At 35.8% G+C, this 20,697-nt stretch overlaps 1 protein-coding gene across 1 annotated transcript in view; it reads left to right on the top strand.

The window, feature by feature from the left end:
* The window catches only part of LOC306882662 (MAM domain-containing glycosylphosphatidylinositol anchor protein 1-like), a 207,716-nt gene extending 187,310 nt beyond the window's left edge, over positions 1-20,406 (top strand). The window contains exons 17-18 of the mRNA XM_079437469.1: positions 11,092-11,200; positions 20,270-20,406. Coding sequence (XP_079293595.1) covers positions 11,092-11,200; positions 20,270-20,361 — 201 coding nt within the window. The 3' untranslated portion in view covers positions 20,362-20,406. The remainder of the gene's footprint in view (positions 1-11,091; positions 11,201-20,269) is intronic.
* The last annotated feature ends 291 nt before the right edge of the window (positions 20,407-20,697 follow it).

Here is a 20,697-nt window from a genome sequence, read left to right as displayed (position 1 = left end):
TTACTCGACTGTGTGAATCCATTACACGGGCAGCATGTTTGAGGTTAAACTGAGTGGGATTGATAGTTGGGGTTTTTACAGAGATCTAACAGAGCTCGGAGATGTTATAGATGAGCTTGGGAGTTGAGAACTGAATCTTAATTAATATATGTACATTCAGTTCCATAATTCACTCTGAATTATTTCCTTATATAACTGTAGCATTACAAATTTCTAATTTTAATTTCCATATAGACACATATTGGTGTCCTGAACTATGATAAATTGGAGTTTATTTTACAACAACAAACAACTCGATGTACATATAACGTCATAAATATTGTTGTTACAGTTTATTTTTATTTTTTATTAATAAAACTGATTCTAATTAAGAACCAGTTGATTAAAATATTTTATAAAAATGCGGAATCTAAAAACCATTTTTGAATTATTATGTTTATATATATACACTAATGTTCAAAGTTTGGGATAATGTTTTTTTAAAGAAGTCTCTTATGCTCATTAAGGATGCATTTATTTGATCGTAAGAAAGTAACATTGTGAAATATTACAATTTAAAACAATGGTTTTCTATTTCAATATACTTTAACATATAAAACATAATTTTTCCTGTGGTGGCAAAGCTGACTTTTCATCATTCTAATAATATTCTAATATGCTGATTTATTATCAGTGTTGGAAAAAGTTGTGCTGCCTAATTTTTTTTTTTTTTCAACCTATGATAATTTTTCAGCATTCTTTTTTTTTTTTTTTTTTTTTTTTAAAGAAATTAATACTTTTATTCAGCAAGGTATTGAAGCCCATTTCCGCAATTGAATAAAAAAATGTAAAAGGTAATTGTGTCACAATTTTCAGAATTGTGTAACACAAACTTACAATTTTGACTTTTTTTCTCAGAATTCTGAGATATAAACTCGCAATTGCGAGTTATAAAGTCAGAACTGTGAGATAACTGTGAGATATAATTCTGAGAAATTAAGTCAGAATTGCATGATATAAACTCGCCTTTCTGAGAACATATCAGTCTTTTTTTCCCCCTTAAAATTGGACTTTATAACTCGTTTATATCTCACAATTCTGAGAAAAAAAGTCAGTATCTTGTATCTTGCAATTCTGACTTTAGAACTCGCAGTTGCGAGTTTACATCTCTCAAAATATGTAAAATCACAATTGTGAGAAAAAAAGTCAGAATTGTGAGATAAAAAGTTGCAATTACCTTTTTAATATATATTTTTTTTAATTCAGTGGTGGAAATTAAAGACTTATTGTTACAAAATGTTTCTGTTTTGAATAAATGCTGTTCCTTTAAACTTTTTATTTATATTTTACATATTCCATATATTACATTACAATTCATATAAATTGCAATATAATTCTGTAATTCTTATTGAACATTTCTAGGTCTGTCGGTCTTACATAAAGGCAAATAAATGTTGTAACATCTCTTCTCAATATAAAAAGCATATCTTTAGATTTTTTTTTAATGTCTTCTCATTGATCAGCATCCTCGTATGCTCAATGTACAGTGAAGGTTATGTGGCCGACAGGCTGAACGTTGGCTGCTGAGAGAAGATTCAAAGGACTTTACACATGGGATCGTTTTTTACCACTCGTTACTTTTTCATACCACTTTATAGAAGATAAAAGACACCGTAATCTTTAACGGCAGGGGAACACACAGTCTGTTTAAAGCCTGGAAGATCACTGCCATGGCCAAATTGAACGTGATTGAAAGAAAAGCTCTGAATATTATTATCATTACCCTACCTTCGTATATAAAATTTTTTATAAAATTTCTCTCATTCATAAATTCTGCCAATGATGTGGCCATGGCTCCGGGCTTGTGCTCCTCTGGTGTATGTTTGATTGCTCCCCATCTATGACACAGTTTCAAATAGCAGTTAAGACCAGTTGGTGTTGTACGTGTAAAGGCCCAGTATAGCTGTTCTCTTTTATAGAGCTCTTAAATGCCACCTGCCTGGTATTGGGCTGTTTAACACCACTATAAACGCTTACTACCAGTCTCAGTAGAATACGGTTTATAAATGCTTTTTAAACTTTATATCCTGCAGTTTAGTAGATTTATTTATTTGATTTTTTCCTTTAACTCCACTTATGCCAGTCAAGGTTTCTGGCACCAACCGAATCTGTAGTTAGTTTAAAAGATAAATGTGATTTAAACAAACTACTAACCGTTTGTGTTGACATGATACCAAAAAAACTCTTATTAAAGAGAGTTGTGTTTTTCTTAGTGAATCAACCTATCATTTTCATCTAGGAGGCAATTAAGTTTTAGGAAGTAGCTCTTATACTGCATTTATTTGATCAAAAATATAGTAAAAGCAGAAATATTAATAGTGTTTAAAATAACTATTTTCTATTAAAATATATTTTAAAATGTAATTTATTTCTGTGATGCAAAGCTAAAATTTTAGCATCATTGCTCCAGTCTTCAGTGTCACATGATACTTCAGAAATCGTTCTAACAGGCTGATTTACTGCTCAAGAAACATTCTTATTATTAGCAGTGTCGATGCATAGTTTCAACTGATACATTTTTCAGAATTCTTAAAGAGAACAGTATTTTTTGAAATGGGAATATTTTGTAACATTATAAATGTCCTTACTGTTACTTTTGATCAGTTTAATGCATCTTTGTAGGATAACTACGGTGGCTGAGAGAGCTCAACGTGCTGCAACTTCAGAAAACTCATGCAAATAGAAAAAGCACCAGCAAATCAAGAAAACATCTTCATCAGTTTGACAGCAGGTGGTGCAAATGCTCACAATGCAAACAAATAAAGAAACTCACTTAATTGTATTTGCAGCACGTTTCTTTGCTTGGTTGTGTTGTGAACATTTGCAGCGCATGTGTTGTCAAATTGATGAAGTTGTTTTCTTAATTTGCAAGTGTTTTTTCTATTTGCTGCGCATTGAGTTCTCTCGGCCACTGTAGATAACAGTAAATAAATACATATTGCACATTGATGATGGTATCACCCTATATCTAGAGGAATATTTATCATAAATATTTGAAGGTGGTTTCTTTTTACTTTGAGTAGGGAACCCCTAGCGACAGAATTACCAATGCACTGAAGTCCACCTGCAACACTTTTGGTGGCATCTTTTGCACAGGCAAAACAGCACTACAGAAAATGTCAAAATCTAGTCTAAAGTCTATAAATTATCTTACGCATCTCTAAAGTCCTTTTTCTGTATCTTAATGGAAAAGGTCACCACAGGCAGAAGCGTTTTGTACAGCCGTGTGAAAGATGCCAGCGGGGAAACAAGATGATGACAAAAGCGCAGGAGCTTTACAAAGGAAGAGTTCAGAGAGCGAGGGAGGGCTGGTAATTCGCTTTGCTTAATTATGATTTTCTGAAAAGATTGAGAGAAGAGCAGAGAAAGGCGTCCACACTGATCCATTTTCACATAGCCCTTTAAGCTCTTTCCTCATCAGCTCCTCTTTTCTCTTTATCCTCTTTATCGCTCACTGGTTTCTCCGCTGATGCTCTCAGCTCTTTGTTGTGTTTGTTATCCATTAACCTCTCCTCTCTGTGTGCTGGAAATTTCCCATCACTCTCACCTCACCTCTCTGCTAGCACTGCTCTCCATAGTGATCGGTTGATGAAATTCACCGGACTGTGAGCCTCTGTTACAGCAGCTGTTCTGGAACTCTTCCTTTCACATTCAGTGGAGTATTTCAACCAAAAATGAAAATTTTCCCATTGGAGTGAAAAACAAAGTTTTATGTTTTTTTAATTGTTTCTTTTTGACAGTGATGAAATTAAATGGAGAAAAATAGATCTTAAGTACCTCAAACTGTGCTCAGATTTGTAGTCTGAAAACAAAATCAATTTGAAATCACATGAGCCAATATTTTATTCATAATATAACAGATAACATAAATGTTTAAACTGAGAAATGTTTAAATTGTATGCGCAATGAGCTCATTTCAAATTTGATACCTGCTACAGGTCTCAAAATAGTTGGGACGAGGACATGTTTACCATGGTGTAGCATCTCCTCTTCTTTTCAAAACAGTTTGAAGACGTCTGGGCATCTGGGTTATGAGTTTCTGCAGTTTTGGTGTTGGCATTTGGTCCCATTCTTGCCTGATACAGGTTTCCAGCTGCTAAAGAGTTCGTGGTCGTCTTTGATGTATTTTTCATTTAATGACACGCCAAATGTTCTCTATTGGTGAAAGATCTGGACTGCAGGCAGGCCAATTCAGCACACAGATTCTTCTACTACGAAGCCATGCTGTTGTAATAGCTGCAGTAAGTGGTTTTGCATTGTCCTGCTGAAATACACAAGGCCTTCCCTGAAATAGACGTCATCTGGAGAGGAGCATATGTTGCTCTAAAACCTTTATATACCTTTCAGCATTCATAGTGCCTTCCAAAACATGCAAGCTGCCCGTACCGTATGCACTTATGCACCCCCATACCATCAGAGATGCTGGCTTTTGAACTGAACGCTGATAACACGCTGGAAGGTCTCCCTCCTCTTTAGCCCGGATGACATGTGTCTGATTTCCAACAAGAATGTCAAATTTGGACTCGTCTTACCATATAACACTTTTCCACTTTGAAAAAGTCAATTTTAAATGAGCCTCATATGATTTGAAAGTCTTTTAGTTTTCATTCTACTCAAATTTAAAAAAAGCTTCCCAACATTTCCGGAATTCAGGTTGTATTACAGTCATGGCCAAAAATATCGGCACCCTTGGTAAATATGATCAAAGTAGGCTGTAAAAATTAATCTGCATTGTTAATCCTTTTGATCTTTTATTTTAAAAATTCCCCAAAATTTAACCTTTCATTGGATAATAACAATTTAAAATGGGGGGGAAATATCATTATGAAATAAATGTTTTTCTCTGATACACATTGGCCACAATTAACGGCACCCTTTTATTCAGTACTTTTTGAAACCTCCATTTGCCAGTTTAACAGCTCTAAATCTTCTCCTATAATGTCTGATGAGGTTAGAGAACACCTGACAAGAGATCAGAGACCATTCCTTCATCCAAAATCACTCCAGACCCTTTAGATTGCCATGCTAGTGCTTCTTCTCTTCGGTTCACCCCACTCATTTTCTACAGGGTTCAGGTCAGAGGACTGGAATGGCCATTGCAGATGCTTGGTTTTGTGCTTAGTGACCCATTTTTGTGTTGTTTTTGAGGTTTGTGTTTGGATTATTTTACGGTTGGAAGATCCAAACATGGCCCATTATAAGATTTCTAACAGAGTCAGTCGCTTATTGATTTGTATCTGTTGGTATTTGATAGAATCCATGATGCCATGTGTCTAAACAAGATGCCCAGGACCTCCAGCAGAAGTATAGGCCCACAACATAAAACATACAGCAGTTTATTTCATTGTACACATGGGGTACTTTTTATCCCTGTGTTCACCAAACCCATCTTGAGTGTTTGCTGCTAAAAAGCTAATTTTTTAGTTTCATCTGACCATAGAAGCCAGTCCCATTTTCTTGAAACCCTCCCAAACAACATGTGGCGATGAAGGTGCTGTTTGACAATTTTTTTTTTTTTAAGGTTTTCTGACCCCGAGACTCAACTACTTTCTGCAATTCTCCAGCTGTGGTTCTTGGAGAGTCTTTAGCCACTCAAACGCTCCTCCTCACCATGTATTAGGACGATATAGACACACATCCTCTTCCAGGCAGTTTCGTAACATTTTATGTTGATTGGAAATTCTTAATTATTGCCCTGATGTTGGAAATGGGAATTTTCGCTGCTCTAGCTATTTTCTTAAAGCCACTTCACTAATTTGTGAAGCTCAATTGTCTTTTGCTGCACATCAGAAATATATTCTTTGGTTTTTCTCATTGTGATGGATGATTAAGGGAATTTAGGCTTTGTTTCCCCTCCTATTTATATTTCTGTGAAACAGGAAGCCATGGCTGGATAATTTCATGTTCATAATCACTCTGGACTGCTTAAAATTGTGAATATGAATGGGAATATACTTCAGAGATATTTTACTCATAAGAATTTCTAAGGGTGCCAATAATTGTGTCCAACACGTATTTGAGAAAAAAAAAATATTTCATAATGATACCCCCCCCCCCCCCTTCCACCCGCCACACACACACACATTTTAAATTCTTATCCAATGAAAGGTTTGATTTTTGTGAATTTTTAAAATAAAAGATCAAAAGGATCAACAATGCTAATTTTGACAGCCTTCTTTGACCATATTTACCAAGGGTGCCGATATACTTTTTGGCCATGACTGTATATAGTCAATTATTATATGAAAAATTATCTTTCTGTCTGCCACTGATATTTAACTACTGGTCAGAAATTTGGAATAATTAGGATTTTTAGAAATGTTTTTAAAACTAATATCTTATGATTACCAAGGCTGCATTTATTTAATGAAAAATACAGTAAAACTGTAAAATTGTAAAATATTATTACAATTCATAATAGCTGTTTTGTATTTCAATAGATTTTAAAATGTAATTTATTTTTGCGATGCAAAGCTGAATTTTCAGTATCATTCCTTCAGTCTTCTAGTTTCATGTGATACTTCAGAACTCATTCTAATATGCTGATTTGCTGTGCAGAATAAATTAATGAAAAAAAAAAAAAACACATTTCTTATTATTATCAGTGTTCTTGTTTTTACTCCTTGTTTGCAGGTTGCTTTGAATAAATATGCATAAATCTGCTTAAAAGTACTGTATTTGTGAATACAATAGTCTTATGTGGTAAATGAACCAAAATGTAAGTTCTTATTCACTGAAAATCATAAGCACATGTCATGTAGACTATTTTTCTGGTGCTTCTGTGATAGCCCCTGGTTGCTAGAGCGACAGAAATTGTTTCTTTAAGTTCTGTTTCAGCTCCATCTCTCCCCCGCTTCTGCACACTGCTCTCTATCTCACCCAATCTAATGAACATAGAGCTGGAGAGGCGTCTGCATGCCTACGCCTCTCAGACGCTGCACATAATTGTTTCTCTCTGTCTCCACTGGCATCTGAGCTCATGTGTGAGAGGTGAATGGTCTGTCATACTCTTAATGAGCTCAACTCACTAAAGTCAGCTGTGCTCTGCCCGTTAGAGGAACCCAATTGCATTAATGAACAGAGAGAAAACACACATCACCTCACCTACCAATTACTGCTACAACAGACTATGGCGAGATCTCTTTGTGCATGTTTTGCGTTTTTAGCGTTTGCCCTTCGAGCGTGTTTTTATGCATACAGTGACCTTGTAATTCTGGAAGTGTACCGTGAGTTAAATGCGTTTTGTGTGTGTTTGAGAGTCTGGGCTTTTAATGCATGAATATATATATTCAGGTGAGCAGATATGCTTATGGAGCGCTGCTTGACATTGCCCTAATGATGTCGTGTCACCCGGCATCCACTGTGGCCCCACAGCCAATTAGCACAGACAGAGGGACTGTTTTACACACACAAGACAAATCAAATTACCCATCTGCCCTCATCCCTTGATCCCGCTCAGCCTCTTTTATTTATTCAGAGTCACTCGTTCATTTAGACACCGTGGGAGCCCTGGGTGATGCTGCAGGTGTGCGTGTCTGTGTGTGTTATGTTCATAAAAGCACGCGGGTCAAGAGTGTGTGCACTTAGCAATGCATGCTATCTTCCCCTGGTCAAGTGTGTGAACCATGCTAGAAAATGTAATTTTTTGTCTGAATAAAAACAGTAGAACTGCCTCTCTGCTTCAAATCATGTTGAAATAATCATACTCTCCAAAAAAAAAAAGTACCCTTTCAAAAGGTAGGAGTTAATTGGGACACTTTTTGCCATTGAAATGACTGGGCAAAAATTTTCCTATCAACTTGAATTCATCTAATTGTACACTTTAGGTGCTAATATGTACTTTTAAAGTACTAACATGTACCTTTAAGGTAATATGTTCCATCTAGGGGTAAATACGGAGCAAACATGTACCTTTTAGCTTTTGTACTTTAGGATAATGCCCCGCTGACAGCTTTGTACCTTTTGTTCTGAAAGTGTATGTATTAGATCAGTGCACTTAAATGCCACCACAATGGGATTTACTTTGTGGTTGGACTTTTGGGGAGAAAGTCACATAAGCTGTAAAGTACCAAACAATAAGGCATAAAGGATACATCGGTGTTATTTTATTATTTATTTTTATTTAAATTTAAAAATACTTTTTATTAATATTTATTTATTGAGCTATTTTTTCCAGTTTTAGTTCAGTTTTGGTTTATATTTAATTTATTAGTATTTTAAGTGCTTAAACTATTTCAGCTTTTTTTTTATCTAAAATGTATGTTTGAATTTAATGTCTGCTTTATTTTAATTAAAAAAACAAAACCGTTTTAGTCAACAATTATAGCCCTGGCATCCATACTCTATCATGTGCCCATAAAAGCTCTCTAAATTGTGTCCATGTTATGCAAAAGTTCTTCTAACCTTAAAGCTAAAATAAAAAAGCCATTCTGCAAAGTTTGAGAAAGTGTGAATTGCTTTAGGTCTGTTTTAAGGGGCTGTGGGTGGATTAAATGTATTGAATCGCTCTGTTCACTTTTTGCTCATTTATACATTTCAATTACTTGTGCGTTAGTCCACCGGTTGGGGTTTAGCGGTGTGTGTGTGTGTTTGTCTGGGGAGGGGGTAATTCTGTAAACTCCAGTTAGACTGAAGGTAACTCTGACATGGATCTGATTGGGTGTCTGCAGTGACCTTCAGAGCTGCTGTAATTAAGATGTCAGTCAAACGCAGCTTACTTGGGGAGAAAATAAGTACCAGCAAAGAATGTCGGAGGAACCTTATTATTATGACTTTATAGGCCAATATGCAATTTTTATAACTTACTGTACAAATGTTTGATATAGTACTGTTATTTTTAATGTGCCCTGTAGTGTAAAAAACTAATTTAGTTTTCGCCTAGGGTCTTGTGTCATTCAGAATTCAGAATCACATTGAGAATGGTGTTCAAATTCCTGTTCGGTTCCTGCTTTTTAAATAAAATATCATAAATGTTAGATAATATGAATAAATAAATGTTCGAAATGTTTTCTTTATACTATTAATACATTTGAACTAATAAATATTCAAAATGATGTTGTTGTTTTTTTACCATTTTTTTGCAGCACACATAATGTCATCAAATTTATGTTTTATTAATGCATCTGAAAATAATAATGTGGACTTTTGGTGGTGCTGTATGGTCAAATTAAAATCTGTTTTGATGGTCATGTTAATTGCTTTGACAGCAGTTTGGATAATTATATCAAATCAGTTAATATGTACAGAGGAATAAATATGCATAATTACTCATAAATGAACATAATTGATTATCTATATTTGTCAGAAAGCTTATGAAAATTTCTGTTCTGTTGAATTTTTGGAATTACAAATTAATAATTCCTATTCCTGGCATCGAGTTATTCAGCTTTCTGTGGGATGTGGCCAATTCAATTTAAATTCACACTCATAAATTGAAAAGTCAGTCAGTTCTTAGAGAGCTTTCTCACTGTTATATGTAACAAATTAGCTCAAAATGAGATGAACATAATCATAACTGGTTGTTATCAATTATATATTCATCTTCAGGAATTAACTGTAGCATTAATAGTACAATAAAATGATTTGTTCGTCTGCAGTACGGACAGTTTCAATCGTCTCTTGACTCTAAGGAAAATTATTTCAATGGTCACGAAAAATTAATTTCCTTACTAATACATTGCTCATTAGCATGTAACAAAACCGGAACGTTAAAGTGACCTCGTTTCTGTGAGCTGCAGACACAGACAACCAAGTGTGAATACATATGGATGTTTATTAAACTACACTACAGGGGAACATGCAACATTGAACTAAACACAAGCATACACACATAGATGCCAACGGAAGGAAGGCATGGAGAGAGAGAGAGAGAGAGAGAGAGAGAGTGCATAATGTCAGGATTTGCACATCAGCTAAACACAACCTGTTAGAACCATCAAAGAATTACATCACCTTCATCAAAAGTGGTCGAAGCCTAGAAGCGCATCTAAATAGTTAAGAAGCGGTTACTTGCATATTGGTTTTGGTTGGTGCTGAGTAAAGTGTCCTGCTGCATGTATAATGCGTAGATTCTTTATGAATTCCTTTAGGAGTGAAAGCTTCGTCATTCCAGCCACGGGTTGATTGGTCCGAAGTTAAAGTTACTGAACTCAAAACTGCCAGAAGCTCGGACTCCCCCCGAAAGGGGAGTCGCGAGGTTTCCACGGTGATGTGTGTCTCTAGGGCACCGAAGGTAAAGAGAAGAACTCGCCTTCTGGGTGTGGGAGAAGTTCTATCTGGATCCTGTAACACCCATTTTTGGTCAGTTTGACCAATAACAAGGCACATAGTTTCAGCGGAAAAGTGTTTCTTTGTCTCACTTGATGCCTCATTTTCATGTTTTATGACTGTTCTGCTCAATCGGTGTAATTCTTCCCACAGTACCGTAAGAATAGTATGATGCATTTCATGAGGTCACAGTGTACATCATTGTTGGAGAAATAAAGAGCAGATCATTTTGATATCAAGAAAGAGAAGGTTTAAAGATATTAAACCAGAGATGCATTCATACACCTGAATATGAGTGTTTAGAGCTTACTAATACAAATAACGTGTGGTCACTAGGCTAATATAATAAGGAAACATACAAACAACACATGCCTATAACAGATACCTTTATAACTGATTAATTATGGTCTAAATAAAGGCAATGTCTCTATGTGTGTGTGTTATGTGTGTTGTACTCGTGGAGGTAGTCCACTGGTCAGCCAGGCCGTTGGTGTCTGGTATCGGGGGTCATTTAGTTCTCTGGAATATGTTTGAAGTCCCATGGAGATAACAGATAGTAGTCTGTCTAACGTCTTTTTGACAGTGGGGGGCAACCATTGGCAATTTAGCACCCATATAAGGATCGAATGTGGGGCCAGGTCTGTGAATTATATGCAAATGTCAAAAGGCTAAAAGGGGTCTCTTAAGACATAAAGTCCCAAGGACCATCAAGGATCATAAGCAGATGTTACATATAGGTGTTGATGTAGGAGTTCAATTTGTGTAACTCGTATTTTTCTTTGTCAGGTGGTGTTTGAAGGTATCCGTGGAAACGGCTTTGAGGGAGACATCGCTATCGATGACGTTTCTGTTACCAAGGGGAAATGCAAACAAAAGGATAGCGTGGACAAAACAGGTCTGTACCATCAGTGACACTTCTACAGCACAAAAAAACCTTTCAGCCTTGATGCTTCAGTAATGAACTTCATTATATCCCTTCATGTAGATGACTAAATAACTAAAAGCCACATTATCAGTCAGCGTACAGATCGTATTTTTTGTTTGTTTGGGAGTCTTAAAGCAAAGGAAAAGACAAAAGCCTATGAGTGATGAAACAGCACTGGGAACTGACCTTAAACCAATCATGCCTATGCTGTTCCAAGACTTACTTTCTTCTGTTGAACACAAGTGGAGAACATTTGAAAGTGCTGTTTGGACTCTCAAGTTCAAAAAGATGAAAAAGTACCATAAATGCATCATTTAAGTAATAGATACAATGCAAAGATTGAAGTCATACAAATCTTGACATGCACTCTAGCTCTTCTACGTTAACGTTCATGAGAAAAGCGATGTTAGGTTTGTGAACTTTTCCTTTGAGTTGGTTCTTTATAGTGATTTGGTTGATTCAGTTCACAAAACTGTTTTGGACGATGCATTCATGCTTCAGCGGTAGTTAACCTTGTAAAGCCTAACATGAAATAATAGTCAGAATCTATTTTCTTTTTCAGTGTAGCAGTTTATTGAACATTTAATCAAAAATTGAAAACTCAGGCATGATTCAGAAGTCCAAACTAAGCTGAAATTTCTGATATTTATCATAACAGTACAAAAAAAAGTTCAGCAAACTTAAAAATTTAAGGCAACCAGCTTCAGCGGGTTTTTGAGTTCACAACTTATTTTGTAGGAGATTTTTGAGTTCTCAACTTTTTGTTGTATAAACTTAAAACAACAAGTTGAGAAAACTCAAAAATCTGCTGAAGCTGGTTACCTTAAATGTTTAAGTTCTCTCAACTTTAGATTTTTTTACAGCACTGTAAAAAAATATAAAAAATAATAAAAAGTTGAGCAAACTTAACAGGTTAAGGCAACCAGCTTCAGCAGATTTTTGAGTTTTCTCAGCTTTTCTCAACAGTTGAGAAAACTCAATCTCCTAAAAAATAAGTTGAGAAAACTCAAAAATCTGCTGAAGCTGGTTGCCTTAACCTGTTAACCAGCACCCCCCATTTTGGGCCTCACAGGTGAAAATGACCTACCTAAATTAAAACGGTAACAGTTCCTGACAAAAGTCCTGGAGCAATCCAGAAAAGTAATGGGTTGAAAGTCACATGTCTCATGAGTTTATATTTCAAAGTTGAAGAAGATTGCTCAACTTTCTTTTTTTTTTTACAGTGTATAGGAGACCACTTACATAAAATGCATACTGTATAAACATCAGTTGTCACTCTATATCTTGCAATAATATCTCATATGTAAATCAAAGCTCTGTAGTTTTTATTATGGAGGCAAAACATAATGCAATACAATAATTTAGAGATGAACAAATAAGCGTTTCTCAAATATGATGTTTCATATCTCATGCATTTTATCAGGAGTTATTTTTTTTAAATTATGAATAGATAATCAAGTAAAGCTAATTTCCTTCAGTCTAGTAAATGTTCATCATGAAATGCTTCTAAAAATATAAAAGTTATCATTGTTTACTTTATAAAGATTACACTGCAAAAAGACACGTGTACCACGACTTGAAGGTGAGCGTTTTTAAAAATTTAGTTACTTGCTAAAAAAAATATGAACAATTAATCAGACAGCAGTAGGCATGTAGACGATTATGTACAACAGTACATAAGAGTTTTCAGCAAAGTTTTGATTATAGTTCATAGATTTTTATAAATTTGTGCATAAATAATGAGATTTCAATCTGCTTCTCACACAAAGCTATCATGTGACTTCAGAAGACAGAAGCATAAGTCAAATCTTTCTATGATGTTTTTATGGTACTTTTTTTGTTCTTTAAGCTTTTAATAATACAGACAGAATATCAAACGGTTTGTAATGACACGAGGATGAGTAAATGATGAATTATTACAACAGGAAGGTTTTAGAGATGAACTGTCAGTAGGTAAGATGTGCCAGGACAGTGTTGCTGATGGTGGAGGCAGCTGTAGTGGGCTGCAGGGGCTCGGGCCCGGGGCCCAGCTCTGACAGCTCTGGCTTCTTCTCACCTCGTGCAGCCCTCTGATGGTGCGGCAGGCCTCGGGTCTCCTCCTGAATGCTGATCTTGGCACATGATGGGTGTGAATGCATGCACACAGACAGGAAAAGGCCCAGCGCCAGACGCTCTGAGAGAGAGAGAGAGAGAGACAGGGCAGCTGTCCAGAACACCATCCCCCTCAAAACCCACCAGATGAATTGATAAATTATCATTCTCATTACTGTAATGCAGGAAATATACTGACTACGTACATGGACATCAATGCTCCGATTTTAATACGATTAAGACAATACTCTGATTAAGCATCTACCATGTAAACAGAGATTTTTGATTACCTTAATCTGGCTAAAGTCATAAAGTAAACACAAATCGAATTAAGACATGTGGAGTATTCCTATTTTAATCGCATTATTGAAGTGCAGTACAGACATGTACACACCTTAATCAAACTATTACCGTCATGTAGGACTTTTCGCCGCATTTTGCGACAGGATACACACATGGCATTGGTCAACTGTTTGACGGCAAATAAAAGAGCTTCAAAGCCACCGTCATCTGTATGCACTTACAAATAATTAACTGCATTTGAAGCTTTCATAATATTAAAAATGAAACACCCAAAACTGTATATGGCATCATCACCAAGACGAACTATGTTTATAAGTGAAATTCTGGAGGGGACGTCGGATGGCGTCGTGTGATGATGTAATGACGCATGCCATTAATCGATCTGTGTACTATGGGAACATGACAGGATTATTCTAAAATCAACTCATGTAAACACCTTATCATAATATTGTCTTATTCGGAATAAGGTAAATACTTAGATTACTGATGTCCATGTAAATGTAGTCACTGTTTAATTTATGCTTTAGAAATGCCTAATATAATTAATTAAATGAATCACATTATCAATAATTGCCACTAAATGGATATACTGTACACAACTGATTAAAATTTTCGTTTTTGTAAGATGTCTTTTAATCTCATCAAAGCTCCATTTATTTTATTAAAAATAAGGAATAATGTGAAATATTATTACAATTTAAAATTACAGTTTTCTATTGGAATACATTTTAAAATGTAATTTATTTCTGTGATGCAAAGCCGAATTTTCAGCATCATTACTCCAGTCTTCATGATCCTTCAGAAATAATTATAATATGCTGATTTGCTGCTCAAGAATCATTTCTTATTATTGTCAATGTTGAAAATAGTACTGCTGTTTAAAATCTTTGTGGAATTATTAAGTATTAAACAGTTCAGAAGTATTCATTTCTTTTTCTTTTTCTTTTGTCAAATATGACCTGGACATATTTTCATGATATTCACCCAAATAATTATTTTTGAGGCCTAATGTTGACTGTCTGCCTGACATAAAGATAGAAATAAACACTTCTTGTGTCCTCCAGATGAAAGATTTTGTGGAAACAGTTAAAGCGAAATGAGCGCTCCTAGGGAAGAAATCTAACAGCCACCTCAAGAGTCATCTGAGATGTTCCAAAGCATACAACATCAAAACACATTCAGTGTCCATGGCAGCAGCTCCTTATTAGCCAACCTTGAAGATAATACAGACAATCCAGCAGAGAGAAGCTCTCCCTGGTTCCAGAAAAACTAATGAAACTTCAACATTACCCTTTACACAGCATTGTGCTTATTACATCTACAGAGACCTGGAGCAAGACAAAACCAATCTATATGTAAAATAAAAATATAAATGTAAAGTAAAAATGAATATCAAGAGTATATGAGCAAATACGAATATATGAATATGACTAGATAATTAATGTAGATCATATTTAAAAGAAAATATTGTAAAAGACTGTTCATCTGGCCTTCCTTCCAAAGAGCAAAAAATACAATGTTCACTGTTACACTTGGCATGAGACAGATTCACAAAAATTATTCTCAGAAACTACAAGATTATCAAATAATTATTCAGATTAGAGCAAGAACAATTCATTAAAAATAATGTATACTATTCCAACTATGAAGAGTATACCAGTAACCGTCCTTAAAAATGACCTCACAGTCTTTTATAGAATTGTTTCTTAAATCAAAGACCCGAATCATCATCACATTTTCAGGGTATAGTGATTTTTGATAGATTGAAGTCTTGACCTTTTTGATTCTGAATATTAAAAATGGCAGAACCCTTATTCTTACTCTGTGAAACCTGTCAAGAACATGTCCAGGCTATAAATATTGTTAAAATCAAAGGTATATAAGTCAAGTATAAGTATAAGTTTTTTAGGACTATTAGGTATGTGCTGTGTGCGTGTGTGTGTGTGTGTGCGTGTGTGTGTGTGTGTGTGTGTGTGTGACACTTCACCTTCTAGTTTATATTGCCATAATGCAAAACATCTCATTCTTTTGGAGTGGTTCATATAGATCACAAAAAACACTCAGTAAAATGTGTGGTTGCATTACAATAATGAAAATAGGCTTTTATATATATATATATATATATAAATTGCAGGAAAATGTCTAAAAACATTTCATTTTTAGTAATTTTTTTATGAATTACAGAGTTCACTAAATTTTCATCATATACATTCTGAGGAGTTCTGTCTAATTAGGTTTCCTTTTCAGTCCAACTGCTTAATTTGCCAGATGGTCTTAGATTTCAAAGCCACATTTCAATTCTTTTAAGTCACCTATCATGCAGTGTCATTTTTTTAATAGACAGCTAGGATTTAACAAATTCAATTTCTTTCTTTTAATTAAATGATACACCAGCTGTTAACGCTGACGTTTACACCACATAATGAACAAACTGTGTAGTTCCTATTTAATTGCATTATTTTAATGGTGTTTTTACCTTAAAAGGGGTTAGACATTCAGGAGTGTAGAAACTATCTGAAAAGTTGAAACGCATTGTAAAACTTGTCATCATGAATGTTAATGTAACAACACCTCAGCTCATTTGCTGAAAGGCATGTAAGCAAGCATTAGCACTATGGTGTATAAAACGGTTCAGCCCACTATTAAACACTACTGTTTGGTTTAAAGCAAGCTGCATTATTTTTGATCCGAAACGGATTCGCCCGCATACAGGCACCACTGTGCGATGTGCCAAAGCATGTGTGCTGGCCGCTAGGCATTTTGACAGTAACACGTACAGACATTTTCATATACCAATTCACCTAGCTCCTACTGCTCCAGCCTGATATATTTTTTTATTTTAAATTGTTAAACACCTCAGGAAGCCGTCATGGTAAAGTGAAAAGAAAAAAAAAAAAAATTCATTATTTCAAGTTTTAATGTAAGCTTATTCATTAGTCTCTGGAGGAGTACAGCTCTGCTCTCTCCTCTGTACCTGGGTCGGTAGGAACACTGGTGTTATATCTCACACACATACACACGGCCCACACAGTAAAACCTGTTCATGCCGCCCACAGGTGCTGAGCTGTGCTTACACACAGGAAAGTGTAACGTGAGCTGCGTGTGGTGCACCGCAGGGCAGAACAAAAGAGCCAAATTAATGATTAAAATCAATCATTGTGAAAGCTTCCTCACAGAGAGAATATTCCAGCTCTCAGCCGCATGGATGGCTGATAGCCGTTGTTTGTTCGGGGAAAGTTGTGTGTGCTGTTAGCTTGCAGGCTCTGTCTCTGACCCATGAGGCTTTGCTATAGAGGATATGTGCATTCATCAATGAAACTCCTCTCCTCTTTGATTCTTTGATGTTGTTCAGTGTCTTTCCTGTTGTGCAGTACATTTTGAATTCTGTGGGTATAACAGATTTTCAGAAGTCTGTTCTGGTGAAGCTCAAAAATTTTCAACAGGTTGAGTATTTACACGATTAATAGGAAGGATGCCTAAAAAGATGGGAATAAAGTGGGAATAACTTCACCTTGATTTTTAAATAGTCTATGTTAATTTCTACGATTTTATCAGGAAGGGTGAACTATTTTAAAGTGACACAAACCAGCTAAATCCACAAAACATCAGATAATTCTTCAAATTTCTAATAGAGAGCTGCAGGGATGACGTATTTCTGTTCACATGTTAGCATTTCGGGTTCGATCGTATTGAAGTCAATGTTATTTTTTAAATGGGTATTTGGTTAAATGCCTGATATACGGTCTGTGGTTCGCACAAGCTCAAGATATTTTCATGTTTTATTTTATGACATCAGTAAAACCCCCATTGGGATTTTTTAAAAAGCGTTCGCGTGTCTAGAAAAGCTTTTTACTAACAAGCGGCTAAATGCAACTACAGAGATTGTTGGGGACATTAAACATCATCAAAAAAAAAGCCTCTTGAAAACTGCTCTAACTCTGACATTCAGGGAAATGCTTTTTAAAAATAAAGACTGGCAGAAGCTTAGTGACGGTGACCATGGTGTAGTTTGTTTATAGTCTACATTTAGCTTTTTATTCTTGGTGATTGGCTTCAAAATTCTTCAAAATTGTCTTCATTTGTTAAAATTATTATAATGGATAAAACATAAACTTCTGTTGGTCACAGAGCTTATTTTCTGCAATAATTTTATCCATTTTATCTTTTTGTTGAGGGTAGCAGGGTGATGCTAACTTCCAGATTGGCCTTCAAAAATAGGTAATCTCTGCAGTTTTCTATGCTTAGCGATACTAATGCTGGTTTTCCCTCCAAAATGATGTCACTTCCTTTATGATGATGTCATTAAGGAACCGGTTTATGTTAGTTAACTGGATGGAAAGTGATATTGCACACTCAGGACTCCAAACAGGAAACCAATATTCTCAAGAAAACATATTGTGTAATATTGATTAGTAAAGCAACAAATGAAGAAACATTGGAATATTTCTTAATAAATTGCCTGATTTTCTAACAGCTAGAGAGTATGATTTTCATCTTTAGACATCACGGGGACATGAAAATGTATGGCATAGCCAGAATGACCCTGGTCTCCTCTGCTCTCCTCTGGCCTGTTCTGCTCGGGGTGCTGCCAATGGGAGCTCAACCGTGAGCTGTTCCTGCTTTAAGGATGAATGATGATTGGCTCTGACGTCGCATGTGTTACTGCGTCCCCATAAATCACACCATGGCCGGGATTTGGCTGTAGGGTGGAAAGGCGGAGCAGGTAGAACGAGAAAGAAGTATGTGTGATTTGAAACGAAGGTGACCTGTTGAATCGGAATTAGAAATCTGAAGACCCCACAACACACACACATTAAAACTTATGCCACCTAACTGTTGACTGTTGAAAGATCAGTTTTTGGACACTTTATTCAATAATTTCCCTCTCTCTTTGATTATAGGTTATAATATTAGACTGTTTTTTGATGCAGCCTGTCCACACATCTGTACACCCACTTTCAAAATTGCCCGCCTCCTTCAAAAGTCCTTGAGAGAGATGTCATGGCTCACACAATCTCGTTCTTTATTGAAAGGGAAGAATAAAAAGCTTTATTATGAATATATTGATTTCCTGCTAGCCAGAGAAATCCTTGATATAAATTCATATTGATTTTTTTTTTTAAATACAATACCTGCTCTTTATTTATTAAACCCATTTTGTTGGCAGCTTGTATGCATAATTAAATGTGCACGTGTATGTGTTGTGATTGGAGTCTGCTTCTTAAACAACACTGCAAGCATGTTTGGTCCAGCCCTCATCATCATCTGAGGCCATTTCCTGTGAGCTGTGCCGAAAGATATTACTCAACGTTACCTCTGAGGCATAATGACTTGTAATTGTCCTCACGCAGGTCATCTGTCTTCCGTAGCTCATAGATATTGCCGCGTACGGCCTCCGGTTCAGTCATGATGATGATGCCAGCCGCTGTAACCCCATCCGTCTGATCCATTATTTCAAAGTCCCGAGCTCCTTTGTGCCAAAAACTCAACAGGAGCACAAACCCATTTATGACAGCATCCCAAGTTCCCTTCTGAAAGGGGTCTGACCCTGCAGCTATTGTGTGGTTAAGGTTAAGAGATGATTTTCTTTACAAGAGCATTTTCTAAACTACATGTTGAGGTAAATTGCCCCATTTGGGATGTTTGTATTAGATTTGCTATGCTTTAGGCCTTGAACCAGTCACTTCTCTGTATGTACATCTCTCAGTTTGTATAGAAACTGGTCACATTCACTGTCAGAAATAATGTGCAAAAGTCTTACCTTTACAGCTGGGGCAGTACCCTTGAAAATTATATTAGTACCATAGAGTAGTAATATGTAACCTTAAAGAGATGGTAATAATAATAATAATAATAAATAAAAAAGGAGTTTACCATTTACTCACAAGTTGTTCCAAACCTGTATGAGTTTCTTTATTCAATTGACAAAAGATATTTTGAATTATGTTGGTAACCAAAGAGTTTATTTAAAAAAAAAATACAATGGAAGTCAATGGCTACCATCAACTGTTTGAATATTAGCATTCTTCAGAATATCTTCTTTCATGTTCAACAGAAGACAGACACTCATTTTGGTTGAATTATCCCTTGAAGGTACTACTGTCAGCCTTTTAGGGGAACAAGGTTTTAGGTTTTCCCTTTATTGGTACTGCCTCAGTGACAAGCTGTTGTACCCCTAAAGAAATACCAATTTTTGCACTTTTTTCAGAAAGTGTTGGTTTTAATACTTCCCACACAAAATACTTAGATATAATAAAATAGCAGTTGGTTTCACAGAAATTAGCTTTTGTAGAATTGTTGCACTCATTTGTATGAATGTTTAATTGGGTAAAGTGTTGTCCTGAAACACACCAACAATTGTGACCAACAAAAATCCCAATCGAAAGTGACTTGGAAATACTTTGGCCAATTTTCTGGGCATGATTTTCCAACCTTGCTGAATAATAGTTTTCAAATGTACGCTTTAAGCAATTACTTCTGGAGCAATGATGTTCATGTAGGAGATGCAGCTTTGAGTCCCACTCACTCCCACAATAATTTCATGTTCCTTTTCCACTGTTCTGTCAATATAAACTGGCAAATGGACAACAATTAAGAAGTGGTTGTGTAAAGTGTGTAATAGAGTGTTTGTCTTTATATTTACAGCAGTTCTGTCTGGGACACACCAGAGTCTTCACCTTCTTCCTGCGCTCGTCCAGCTGCTCTTCACCATCTGTCTGACATTCCTCCTCAGATGATACAGATACCCCTCAGCACACACACCGCCAGTGTAGGATGCCCCCCGCAGCAGCTTTAAGAACTGCCCCAACACGTGACCACCCTTCCTGCTACTGCCTCCTTCATTTCCTCCTGTTTCTCATTCCCTTTGTCCTAGCTTCACACCTCAAGTCTACTTTTTCTTTGGCTTCTCATCTTTTTGGTCACTTGTTGAGCTTATGTCTGCTAAGTGGCACCTTTATGATTTATCTAAGCATAATTTCCATTGATTTTGTGCATTTATGTCCATATATCATCTCAGTCGCCCCTGTGTATGTATCTGACACACCAAAGTGTCAATTATTACCAAAGATGAT

This window comes from Barbus barbus (assembly GCF_936440315.1).
Source record: "Barbus barbus genome assembly, chromosome: 16".
Classification (NCBI taxonomy): domain Eukaryota; kingdom Metazoa; phylum Chordata; class Actinopteri; order Cypriniformes; family Cyprinidae; genus Barbus; species Barbus barbus.
Note: the sequence above shows the minus strand (reverse complement) of the source record. Positions and strands in the feature narration are given on the sequence as shown.